Genomic DNA, 12,853 nt, shown 5'->3' on the forward strand with positions numbered 1-12,853 from the left:
TGTGGTTCTGTGAAAATGGCAGGGATATTTGGAGGAGAGACTTTTGGGATGAGAACCCAAAACTGAGTTGTTTTCAGGCCTAAACTCCTGTGTGGTTCTGTGAAAATGGCAGGGATATTTGGAGGAGAGACTTTTGGGATGAGAACCCAAAACTGAGATGTTTTCCAGCCTAAGCTGCTGTGAGGTTCTGTGAGAAATGGCAGGGAATTTTAGAGGAGAAGCTGTGGGGATGAGAACTCAAAACTCAGATGTTTTCCAGCCTGAATTGCTGTGTGGTTCTGTGAAAAATGACAGGGATGTTTAGAGGAGAAGCTGTGGGGATGGGAACCCAAAATGTCAGGGATATTTGGAGGAGAAGTGATGGGGATGAGAACTCAAAACTGAGGTGTTTTCCAGCCTGAACTGCTGTGAGATTCCATGGAAAATGGCAGGGGTATTTGGAGGAGAGGCTGTGGGGATGAGAACTCAAAACTGAGATGTTTTTCAGCCTGAATTCCTGTGAGGTTCTGTGAAAAATTACAGGGATGTTTAGAGGAGAGACTGTGGGGAAGGGAACCCAAATCTGAGGTGTTTTCAGGCCTAAACTGCTGTGAGATTCCATGAAAAATGGCAGGGATATTTGGAGGAGAGGCTGTGGGGATGAGAACCCAAAACTGAGGTGTTTTCCTGCCTAAACTCCTTTGAGATTCCATGAAAAATGAGAAATGGCAGGGATATTTGGAGAAGCTGTGGGGAAGGGAACCCAAATCTGAGGTGTTTTCAGACCTAAACTGCTGTGAGATTCCATGAAAAATGGCAGCGATGTTTGGAGGAGAGACTGTGGGGATGAGAACTCAAAACTGAGGCGTTTTCCAGCCTGAATTGCTGTGAGCTTCTGTGGAAAATGGCGGCAATATTTGGAGGTGAACCTGTGGGAATGAGAACCCAAAACTGAGATGTTTTTCAGCCTGAATTCCTGTGAGGTTCTGTGCAAATGGAAGGGATGTTTAGAGGAGAGGCTGTTGGGAATCAGAACCCAAAACTGAGGTGTTTTCAGGCCTAAACTCCTATGAGTTTCCGTGAAAAAATGGCAGGGATATTTGGAGGAGAGGCTGTGGGGATGAGAACTCAAAACTGAGGTGTTTTCCAGCCTGAACTCCTGCGAGGTTCTGTGAGAAATGGCAAAGGGATATTTGGAAGCGATGTTGGGATGAGAACCCAAATCTGAGCTGTTTTCCAGCCTGAACTCCTGTGAGATTCCATGAAAAATGAAAAATGGCAAAGGGATATTTGCAGGACAAGCTGTGGGGATGAGCCACAGCCCCAGGAACCCTCTGCTGGGGCACACACAGCCCGTGTGTTCTGCTCTCCTCTTTGCTCTGTTTGTGCTGCATTTCCTGCAGTATCTGGGGCATGATGAGATGTTTGCTTGTCTAAACTGCTTATCTGAAACCTCTGGGGTTATTGTGTGTGCAAGATCCCTTCTCCTTTAATCTGCTCCCAGGAAGAAGCTCCCCGTTAAAATGGAGCAGCTGTGGCTGCCCCTGGGTCCCTGGCAGTGCCCAAGGCCAGGCTGGACACTGGGACACCCTGGGACAGTGGGAGGGGTCCCTGCCATGGCAGGGGTGGCACTGGGTGGGTTTTGAGGTCATTTCCCACCCAAAGCAGCCTGGGGTGTTTCTGTGGTAAAATCAGTGGATTTCTGAGTTCCTCGGTGAGCATCTGTAGCTTCAGGGGCTTCTGGGGGTCTTTGGTTCAACTTTCCACTTGAAGCAGATGAACTCAGTGGTTGGACTCAACTAAAGGTCTTCTCCAACCTAAACAATTCCATGATTCCAAGCAGGACTGCAGCTGGAATTAGATCAGGTTAGTTCTGGCTTCACGTAGCTTTGGAAACCTCCAAGGACTGTGGGTCCTGTTCCTCTCTGGGGCAGCTTCTCTGCTGGTTCTGGGCTTCTTTCTTCTGCCTCTGTCAGGGTCAGGAGTGAAGCTCTCCAGATGGAATTTCACATTCAGACTCAGGTGTTTATTATTTCTTATATGTTTTACAAGTTGTGAGTTCTACAGCATTCTACTAACAAGCTACAAAATGGCCAAATGTCTTTCCTTGCAAGGTCTTTTAAGGCTAAACTATTCCATTAGGAAATGACACCTAAATTATTTTCACTTTTAATCCAATAACTGATCCCTCAAAGTCCACAAGGTGGACTTTTCTGTCCAATTACAAAATACCACCCAAACCCATGGAGAAGAAAGAAGAAGACAGAGAAGAAGAAGGTGAGGAAGGAGAAGGTGAGGAAGGAGAAGAAGGAGAAGGTGGTGGTGAGGGAGAAGGAGAAGAACAAAGTAACGAAGAAGAAGAACAAAGTAAAGAAGAAGGAGAAAAAGAGAAGAAGGTGGTGAGGGAGAAGAAGGAGAAGAACAAAGTAAAGAAGAAAGAGAAGAAGAAGGTGAGGAAGGAGAAGAAGGAGAAGAAGGTAAAGAAGGACCAATCTCCCTCCTAAAACCTCCATCCTGCCCCATATTTATTACCATATTCTAAACCCCAAACTCTTGAGTTTTCCACCCTGTGACATCACACACTTCTACCCAACTCCACACCCACAATCCCAGGGCTCTCAATCAATTCTGGAAGCTTCTCCACGGCCTCAGGTCAAATGCAGTGCTGTCCTGGGGCTCAGAGTCTGTCTGTACAGAAAGTCTGAAATTCCCAGCAGCCAGAACTCCAACACTTTTCCAGTGTTCAAGGTGGTGCAGGAGAGGAGGCAGAAGGGAAATAAAAGGGAAATCCAGCTGTGCTCGTCTGCCTGCTGCTGCCCCAGGGGGAAGCAGAGCCAGCACCTTTCCAGATGTGCATGGTCACACACCAGCTGGGGCCTCTGGCTGGGTTTGGGGCAGGAATTCCCATGGAGCAGCTGCCCACAGGGTAGAGCAGCTGAGGAGGAGCCTGAGCAGCAGCCTGGAGGTGCCCTTGGTGCCCCAAAAACCCCTCAAGGCTCCTTCCAACCTGTAGGAGTTGAAATGAGAGATGTGGGACTCCAGGCAGCTCTCCAAAATGCAGTTTATTGTACACAAAATGCAGTTTATTGTATCCAAGATGTTACAGCAGTCCAGGGTTGTGGTGACAGCTGCAGGCAGGCCTGGAGATCCTTTGGTTTTGATTACAATGCATTCTATACTTTTCTTTTGGTTACATTGCTTTATATACTTTTCTTTTGGTTACAATGCATTCTATAATTTTCTTTGCTGAGCATCTTAATACAGCAGAACCAATCTATACCTTAATTTTTTTTTTTTCTGCTGACTTGTTTGCCTGTTTTCCTTCCTTCCTTCCTTCCTTCCTTCCTTCCTTCCTTCCTTCCTTCCTTCCTTCCTTCCTTCCTTCCTTCCTTCCTTCCTTCCTTCTTCCTTCCTTCCGCCACTTCCTTCCTTCCGCCACTTCCTTCCTTCCTTCCTTCCTTCCTTCCTTCCTTCCTTCCTTCCTTCCTTCCTTCCTTCCTTCCTTCCTTCCTTCCTTCCTTCCTTCCTTCCTTCCTTCCTTCCTTCCTTCCTTCCTTCCTTCCTTCCTTCCTTCCTTCCTTCCTTCCTTCCTTCCGCACTTCCTTCCTTCCTTCCTTCCTTCCTTCCTTCCTTCCTTCCTTCCTTCCTTCCTTCCTTCCTTTCCTTCCTTCCTTCCTTCTTCCTTCCTTCCTTCCTTCCTTCCTTCCTTCCTTCCTTCCTTCCTTCCTTCCTTCCGCCACTTCCTTCCTTCCGCCACTTCCTTCCTTCCTTCCTTCCTTCCGCCCCTTCCTTCCTTCCGCCACTTCCTTCCTTCCGCCACTTCCTTCCGCCACTTCCTTCCACCACTTCTTCTTCCTTCCTTCCTTCCTTCCTTCCTTCCTTCCTTCCTTCCTTCCTTCCTTCCTTCCTTCCTTCCTTCCTTCCTTCCTTCCTTCCTTCCCCCTTCCGCCACTTCCGCCACTTCCGCCACTTCCGCCACTTCCGCCACTTCCGCCACTTCCGCCACTTCCGCACTTCCACTTCCGCCACTTCCTTCCGCCACTTCCTTCCGCCACTTCCTTCCGCCACTTCCTTCCTTCCTTCCTTCCTTCCTTCCTTCCTTCCTTCCTTCCTTCCTTCCTTCCTTCCTTCCTTCCTTCCTTCCTTCCTCTTCCGCACTTCCGCCACTTCCGCCACTTCCGCCACTTCCTTCCGCCACTTCCGCCACTTCCGCCCCTTCCTTCCTTCCTTCCTTCCTTCCTTCCTTCCTTCCTTCCTTCCTTCCTTCCTTCCTTCCTTCCTTCCTTCCTTCCTTCCTTCCTTCCTTCCTTCCTTCCTTCCTTCCTTCCTTCCTTCCTTCCTTCCTTCCTTCCTTCCTTCCTTCCTTCCTTCCTTCCTGTTTGGGGTGGGTTTGTCCTTTACTCTAAGTCATACAAACCCCTTCTAACTAACACACCCTTTGCCTCTTGGTTATCCAGTAAGACTGGCTCAGCAATTCTTTTCTTCTATATCAAAACTTGCTTCCATCTCTATTCCGTCATCAGACTCTACGTTTAAAAATCTTTCTGTTAAGCACACATACCTGTGAGACTTTCTTGTCAAACTTTCATCCTTCCCAACACAACCCAAATTTTTGGAGGCTTTTTCCACCCTGTTCTCCTTTAAAGCTTTCCTCTGTCCCAGTGGTTGTAGAAAATTTGGCAGCAGCTCCCCAGAGGGTGGGGGACCTCCAGCTGAACTGCTGGGCTGAGGGAGGTGATGGTGAAATCCTCTTGGAGAGCTGGGGAAGGCTCCTATGGGCGCTGCTTCCCTCCATGCCAGCCCCTTTTCCCTGGAAATGGCATTTTAGGTTAAACCTCACAGCTCTTGTGTACAGGACTCGATAAGCCAGGGACAATAAATCAAAGTTGACTCCCAAACATTTCAGGAGCCAGGTCAGAGGTTCCCTCCGTGGTTTTTCTAAATGGAAATCCATCTTGTGTGTCCCCCGGTGCAGTTTCCAGGAAGGACACGCAATGAGCCAGGAATTCCTGGGGTTTTCTGGGGCTGCAGCTGCAAAGCAGAGCCAGAGGAGTTCACAAACCTGTTCAGCTCCACCTCGGCTCTGTTTCCTGGAGTTCCCCGCCCATGGAGGGACAGAGCTGAGCACAGCTGAGCCAGGGAATGGGGACACTGAGCCCACAGAGGTCCCATGGTGGCTCTGGGCTGTGCCCAGCCCTGCAGGGGCACAGCTCTGTGTTCTCCCACACCAGGCTGGCACAGCCCTGCTGCCCCTGCTCTTTCCTTTTCCTTTTCCTTTTCCTTTTCCTTTTCCTTTTCCTTTTCCTTTCCTTTTCCTTTTCCTTTTCCCTTTTCCCTTTCCTTTCCTTTCCTTTCCTTTCCTTTCCTTTCCTTTCCTTTCCTTTCCTTTCCTTTCCTTTCCTTTCCTTTCCTTTCCTTTCCTTTCCTTTCCTTTCCTTTCCTTTCCTTTCCTTTCCTTTCCTTTCCTTTCCTTTCCTTTCCTTTCCTTTCCTTTCCTTTCCTTTCCTTTCCTTTCCTTTCCTTTCCTTTCCTTTCCTTTCCTTCCCTTTCTCCTTCCTTCCTTCCCTTCCCTTCCCTTCCCCTTCCCTTCCCTTCCCTTCCCTTCCCTTCCCTTCCCTTCCCTTCCCTTCCCTTTCCCTTCCCTTCCCTTCCCTTCCCTTCCCTTCCCTTCCCTTCCCTTCCCTTCCCTTCCCCAGGGAACAGGAACAGGACAAGGGGAAATGGCCTCAGGCTTTGCCAGGTCAGGCTCAGGGTGGATGTTGGGAACAATTCCCACCTGGAATTGTCCATCCCTGGCACAGCTGCCCAGGCAGGGCAGACTCCCCATCCCTGGAAGGATTTCAAAGCCTGTGGAGGTGGCACTTGGGACAGGGGACAGTGGTGGCCTGGGCAGTGCTGGGGATGGTTGGACTCCATGGTCTGAGAGGGATTTCCAGCCTCAGTGGCTCCATGGCTCCACAATCCCAGCTTGTCTTTGGGAAGATGCCCCAGGAGCTGAGTGCTGCTGTGCTGTGCCAAGGGTGGTGTTTGTCACCCTCCACCAGCCAGGAGCTGTTTTGTCACCGCTCTGGGCTCAGGGGAGCCCCAGCTGGGCCAGCACGTGTTTCTAGGAAGGCAAAGCTCAAGGCTCCACTGACCCCACAACTTTCAGATCCCCCTTTGAGCCCCGCGAGGCTCGCTCACCCCAGGAGCTGCACGGGGACGGGGAGCAGCGTGCCCTGTCCCTGTCCCCGTGTCCCCATCCCCCTCAGGATGTGCCGTGACCTCACGGGCTGCTGGGACAGCCCCGGTGTTTTCCAGGAACCGTGTCACCCGTGTCACCCGCGGCACGGGGACGTTCCCAGCGCCGCTGCTCCGCTGGCCGTGGAATGCAAATCAGGGCAGGCAGCTGCTGCCAGGGGTGACAAACCATTGACATGAAACCTTCAGGGCTTGGGGCACTTTCTCGAAGAATGTCGGGGTAGGGGGAGTGTCTCAAACAGGAGCGTTGGTGACAAAAACATTTCCTCTTGTCGGGGTGTGACAGGAGTGGGCACTGCCAGCCTGGGGATCATGGTGTGCCTTGGTGCAAGGAGTGGGCACAGCTGGAGTGGGGGGACAGGGGACAGGGCTGGATGGGATATTGGGAATTGGGAATTGTTCCCTGGCAGGGTGGGCAGGCCCTGGCACAGGGTGCCCACCCTGGATCCCTGGCAGTGCCCAAGGCCAGGCGGGACACTGGCACACCCTGGGACAGTGGGAGGTGTCCCTGCCATGGCTGGAGTGGGATGGGCTGGGTTTGAGGTGGAGAAATTCCATTAAGTAATTCCATGAAGGAATTCCATGGGGTGCCTGGCCAAGTGAGCCTGGCAGAGTTCCCCGAGCCCTCCAGGAGCCCGGGTTTTTTGGGGTTTTTGGGATTTTTGGGACTCGAGGCCGTGGGCAGCACCTGGGCTGTCCCTCAGCACTGAGGAGACACCAGCAGCCCTGTTGGGGACAGCACTGTCACCTCTGCTGCAGAGCTGCTCTGGAGGCTGTTGGGATGGTGCAGCAGGAATGGGGTGGGCTAGACAGGAAGAAAATGTAAAATGAGATCTAAAAATTCACTCTGTCAGCAACAAGTCAAATTATATGACTAGATCTAAAATATACCAGTGTAAAAATACATAAAATATCTATATATGTAATACATTAAATGCCTACATATGTAATGTATAAATATGTATGTATTATATAAATTTTATGTGATACATATATAAATATATTTAAAAATCTAAATTTTCATTTAGATATGCATAATTTATAAAATATTAAAATATTTTATAAATATATAGAATGCATATTATATAAAATATATACACTGTATAAAAATATATATTTTATATAAATATAAAAATATATTTGTAGTATAGAAATATTATATATTTATATATAGTGAATATATAGCATTTATATACTACAAGTATATTTGTAATACATTTGTAGTATATAAATACTATATATTAATATATACATATTACTTTTGTATAAATATATATGTAATATATTATTATATTACATATATAAATTATATAAGTATATATAAAAATATATCCATATGTAAAATGTACATATATAAGCATACAATATAAATATATAAATAAATCTGAATAAATATATAAATATCTACATATGTACTATATAAATATATAAATGCTTGCATAAAACATACAAAGCATGTGATTTTATAAAAAACATCTCAAAACAGATAAAAATAGATAAAAATACATGAAAATACATCACAATTTAAAAATAAGTAAATGAAGCTCTACGCCCGTGGTGCCACCACCTCCCACAGCAGCCCCCGCCCGTGCATCACACCCCATCCCTGCTGGCAATGGGAGTGCTCTGGGGCCCAGGCTGTCCCTGCCCATTGCCCTGTGTGTGTTTGGGACCCAGGCTGTCCCTGTTTGGGGCCCAGGCTGTCCCTGTCACCTGTGTGTGTTTGGGATCCAGGCTATCCCTGTTTGGGGCCCAGGCTGTCCCTGCCCATTGCCCTGTGTGTGTTTGGGACCCAGGCTGTCCCTGACCATTTCCCTGTGTGTGTTTGGGGGCCCAGGCTGTCCCTGCCCATGTCCCTGTCACCTGTGTGTGTTTGGTGCCCAGGCTCTCCCTGCCCCATGCCCTGTGTGTGTTTGGGACCCAGGCTGTCCCTGTTTGGGGCCCAGGCTGTCCCTGCCCATTGCCCTGTGTGTGTTTGGGGCCCAGGCTGTCCCTGTTTGGGGCCCAGGCTGTCCCTGCCCCATGCCCTGTGTGTGTTTGGGGCCCAGGCTGTCCCTGTTTGGGGCCCAGGCTGTCCCTGTTTGGGGCCCAGGCTGTCCCTGCCCATTTCTCTGTGACTGTCTGTGTATTTAGTGCCCAGGCTGTCCCTGCCCGTTTCCCTGTGTGTGTCTGTGTATTTAGGGCCCAGGCTCTCCCTGCCCATTTCTCTGTGACTGTCTGTGTATTTAGTGCCCAGGCTGTCCCTGCCCGTTTCCCTGTGTGTGTCTGTGTATTTAGGGCCCAGGCTCTCGCTGCCCCTTGCCCCGTGCCTGTCTGTGTGTGTTTGTTCCCGCAGGGCCGGTGCCAGCCGTGCCCACATGCCAAGGGCTCTCTCTGTGTCTCCGCAGGCGCAGGCCGCGGGCTCGGCCCAGCCCTCGCCCACCCATGGCCGCCCGCCCGCCGGGCCCGTGCTCCAACGCTCGGCCTCAGCCGGCTCCACACCCACACACGGGGCCCAGGACGCGCTGCCAGGACTCGGGGGCGACGTGCACGAGGCCTTCACACAAGGTGACAACCATGGGGACGAGCCACCATGGCAAGGAGCGGGCATGGGGAGGCCATGGGAGGGTGCCCAGAGCAGCTGTGGCTGCCCCTGGATCCCTGGCAGTGCCCAAGGCCAGGCTGGACACTGGGACACCCTGGCACAGTCCCACGTGTCCCTGCCATGGCAGGGGTGGCACTGGGAGGGCTCCGAGTTCCCTTCCCACCCAACCCAGCTGGCATCCTGTCATCCCAAGGTGCTGCTGCCTGCCATGGCTCCGGGCTGGGCTCCTGATCCTCAGCACACAAATCCTGTGGGGTGCAAATCTGGGGGGTTCAAGGGACAAACTGAGCTGTGGGCACATCCTGGAGCCACTGCCAGGGCCTGAAGGGGCTCCAGGAGAGCTGCAGAGGGACTGGGGACAGGGATGGAGGGACAGGAGCCAGGGAATGGCTCCCAGTGCCAGAGGGCAGGGCTGGATGGGATATTGGGAATGAGGAATTGTTCCCTGGCAGGGTGGGCAGGCCCTGGCACAGGGTGCCCACCATGGATCCCTGGCAGTGCCCAAGGTCAGGATGAACATTGGGGCTGGGAGCACCTGGGACAGTCCCAGGTGTCCCTGGAGGTTTTGGAACCAGGTGATCCTTAAGGTCCTTCCTACCCCAACCATCCCCTGATCCCACATACAACACACACATAACTCACCATATCAAGGCAATCATCACAAACCCCTTTCCTGTGCCCTGGACCAAATCTGGGGCACACTTTGAATCTTTTGAACTTAATGAAGCTAATTTGTTTTTCCGAAGATGATCTTCCCTGAAGGGAAGTTACGCCCGCAAATCATTTAAGAATGAAACCTTACAAACCTGCCATATTTACAAACCTGGTGGTTGGACTGCCAGAAGAAACACAAGGGGTTTCAAGGCTCTTTTCTCCTTGTTGGCCCATCCAGAGCTTCTCATCTTTAGTGCTCCAGGAGCATCCTGGAATGTGGAGCTGGGAGCAGCACAGCAGCAGGGCCTGGTGTTCCCATCTCTGGCAGATGTGGAGGTTCCTTGGGGACATCCCCTCTTGGAAGCTGCACCTCCTTGATGTTCTCCTCTCTGCCAGTGGAGGAAGGACAGAAAATCCTCCTGTCCCTATGGCACAGGTGCGGGCAGAGCCAAGGGATGGGCAGCAATCCACAAGGGTTGAACTTGATGGTGTTGGAGGTGTTTTCCAACTTCAATATTTCTGTGATTATCTCTGTGGACCTGGTGGTGTTCCCTGGGAAATCCTGCTGGGAATCACATGCCTAGTTCCTGGGCAGTGAATGAGAACCCTCACCTGATGCAGAGGGGGTTTGTTTCTGTAAAATCTGACAGGTCACCTCAGCTGGACGTGGTTTCTCATCCCAGGGAGGGAAGGTTGTGAATGGAAGCATTAAATCCCTTTGTCAGGTGGACAAGTTCCTTCTCCAAACAAACCAAACATGGGAAGGAACCTGGCAGAAGCAAGGCTGCATGTCAAACCAAACAGGTTTTAGGTAACAGTGTGTATTTATCAGTGCACACTGCATACAGTGTGTATTTATCAGTGCTCACAGGAGGTGTGACAGGTACAGTGTGTATTTATCCATGCTCATAGGAGGTGTGACAGGTACAGTGTGTATTTATCAGTGCTCACTGCAGGTGTGACAGGTACAGTGTGTATTTATCAGTGCTCACTGCAGATGTACAGGATCCCTTTCCCAGCCCAGGATAGAGCTCCCTCTCCTTCCCCCTGTGCAGGATCCCTTTCTGTGCAGGATCCCTGTTCCAGCCCAGGATGGGGACAGAGCTCCCTGCGCCCCAGGAGGACCCCAGGATCCATTTCATGCTCCCCCTGCCCCGTGTTTGTGAGCAGCACAAGAGAGGGAATGATCTTTGAGCTGCTTGCAGCCCCTGGTTATGGCAGGACAGGCAGGTGCTGGCTCTTTGCTCATTTTCCTGCCTTCCCTGGCATCCCTGTTGGTTGTGTGTCCATCTGCCTTTTCCTGGGAAGGAGCAGAAGCCATGGCAGGGCAATCCCTTCCAGCAGAGTCACCCCAGCGTGTTCTTCACCTCCTCCTTGAGCTGATGGATCCATCAGGGGCACCTTGCTGCCTCTCCCTAAGGACTGCCCCTTCCTCAGGACTGCTTTTGTGTTGGTTTCCAGTGTTTTTATCTTGTGGCTTTACAGGTTTTTCATCTTGGGGCTTTTACCACATTTTGAAACTAGTGTCTTTCCAAGGTTTTATCTTGTGGCTTATCCAGATTTTTAACCTAGTGGTTTTTCCAGGTTTTTAAACTGGGGGCTTTCCCAGATTTTTAACTATGTGGCTTTCCCTGGGTTTCTAACTTGTGGCTTTCCCAGGTTTTTAACTTGTGGCTTTTACACGTTTTGAACTAGTGGCTTTCTAAGGTTTTATCTTGTGGCTTTCCCAGATTTTAACTAGTGGTTTTTCCAGGTTTTTAACTTGTGGCTTTTCCAGGTTTTTATCTTGTAGCTTTACCAGGTTTTTAACTTCTGGCTTTTCCATGTTTTTAACTTGTGGTTTTCCCAAGTTTTTAACTTGTGGCTTTTCCAGGTTAACTTGTGGCTTTCCCAGGTTTTTAACTAGTGACTTTACCAGGTTTTTAACTTGTGGCTTTTTCAGGTTTTTATCTTGTGGCTTTCCCAGGTTTTTATCTTATGGCTTTCCAGGTTTTTAACTTGTGGCTTTACCAGATTTTTAACTCGTGGCTTTCCCAGGTTTTTATCTTTTGGCTTTACCAGGTTTTTAACTTGTGGCTTTCCAGGTTTTTATCTTGTGAGTTTCCCAGGTTTTTAACTTGTGAGTTTCCCAGGTTTTTAACTTGTGGTTTTCCCAGGTTTTTAACTAGTGGCTTTCCAGGTTTTTAACCCCTGACAGCATCCCAGATATGTGTTGTGAGGAACCAGGTGTTGGTGGAGACCAAAACAAACCCAAGACACCCCTCAGCACCCTGATTCTACTTCAACAAAAGCATTTCAATTACTCCTGCTGCCTTTGCACATCCACCAGATATTAAAAATGTGATGGTTGCACCTCTCGCTGTGCTGAGGGCACAGAGGGCAGGGACACCAAGGGCTCATTTTTCCTCCCACGAGCTGCCCCATTGTTGGGGGAACTCTGGAGCAGGAAAGCTTTGAAGAACTGAACCCCAGAGATCTTGGTCTTACAGCTTGAGATTGGAAAAGTTCCCTCCTTAGATGATGTCCTGATGTTCCACCCAGCAGAGGATCACCAAGGTTGCACTGGGATGGTGACCAAGTGTGGGTTTAGAATAAAACCTGGTGGTTTCTGGGTGAAATGCTCAGATGCAGAGGCCACCATCTAATTAGAAAATCAATCCTGCTGTTGACCACCTTGGAAGAGAAGAAGACAGTTCCTGGGAAAGCCTTGGATCCAGCAGTGCCCACAGCAAGGTTCTTCTCGTGAAAACCACGGTGGGGCTGATTCTCTTGCAGGAGAAAATCCTCTGCCCTCATTTTCCTGGAATGCTCCTCCCAGAAAGGCAATCTGCACAATTAGTGCTGTTTCATATTAATCACACAAAATCAGGCAGGGCTGAGCACAGGAAGCAGAAGAAAATGTCCATTTTTTTTCACTTAATAAAATAATTGAGTGTCCCAGGCGGGAGATGTCTGGGTGGGCTTGGTGACATTGTCCAGCTGCTCCACAGCAGTGACACCACCCCAGGCTGGCCTTGAGCCCTTCCAGGGATGGGGAACATCCCAGATCCAAGGGGGTTGTGGCCTTCAGGAGGCCCCACAGCCCTGTGGGGTGATCCCTGTGCCACTTTGGAGTAGAAAAAAAAGAAATAATTTTTTAAAATATCTTTAAATTATTTTCGTATATAAGAATAAGTTTAATTTCTTTAACTTAATCTAAACCTTTACCTTTGTCCTAATCCTATCTACAAAAAAAAGCATTAAATAATTTTTATCATTTAAAGAAATAAAGTTTAAAATTTCCTTTATACCCTCTTAAATCCTAAACCTCCTTTACCTTTGTCCTAATCCTATCTCACAAAAAAAAAGCATTAAAATAATTTTTTATCAATTATAAAAAGAAATAAAGTTTAAAAT

General features: G+C 49.4%; 1 protein-coding gene across 6 annotated transcripts in view; it reads left to right on the forward strand.

Annotated features, from left to right (window-relative positions):
• DTNB (dystrobrevin beta) overlaps positions 1–12,853 on the forward strand; it is a 152,107-nt gene that overhangs the window by 126,576 nt on the left and 12,678 nt on the right. For all 6 annotated transcript variants that reach the window (XM_064710003.1, XM_064710002.1, XM_064710005.1 and 3 more), the window contains one exon: positions 8,607–8,766. In XM_064710003.1, coding sequence (XP_064566073.1) covers positions 8,607–8,766 — 160 coding nt within the window. The remainder of the gene's footprint in view (positions 1–8,606; positions 8,767–12,853) is intronic.

This window comes from Zonotrichia leucophrys, chromosome 3 (genome assembly GCF_028769735.1).
Source record: "Zonotrichia leucophrys gambelii isolate GWCS_2022_RI chromosome 3, RI_Zleu_2.0, whole genome shotgun sequence".
In the NCBI taxonomy this organism is placed as follows: Eukaryota; Metazoa; Chordata; class Aves; order Passeriformes; family Passerellidae; genus Zonotrichia; species Zonotrichia leucophrys.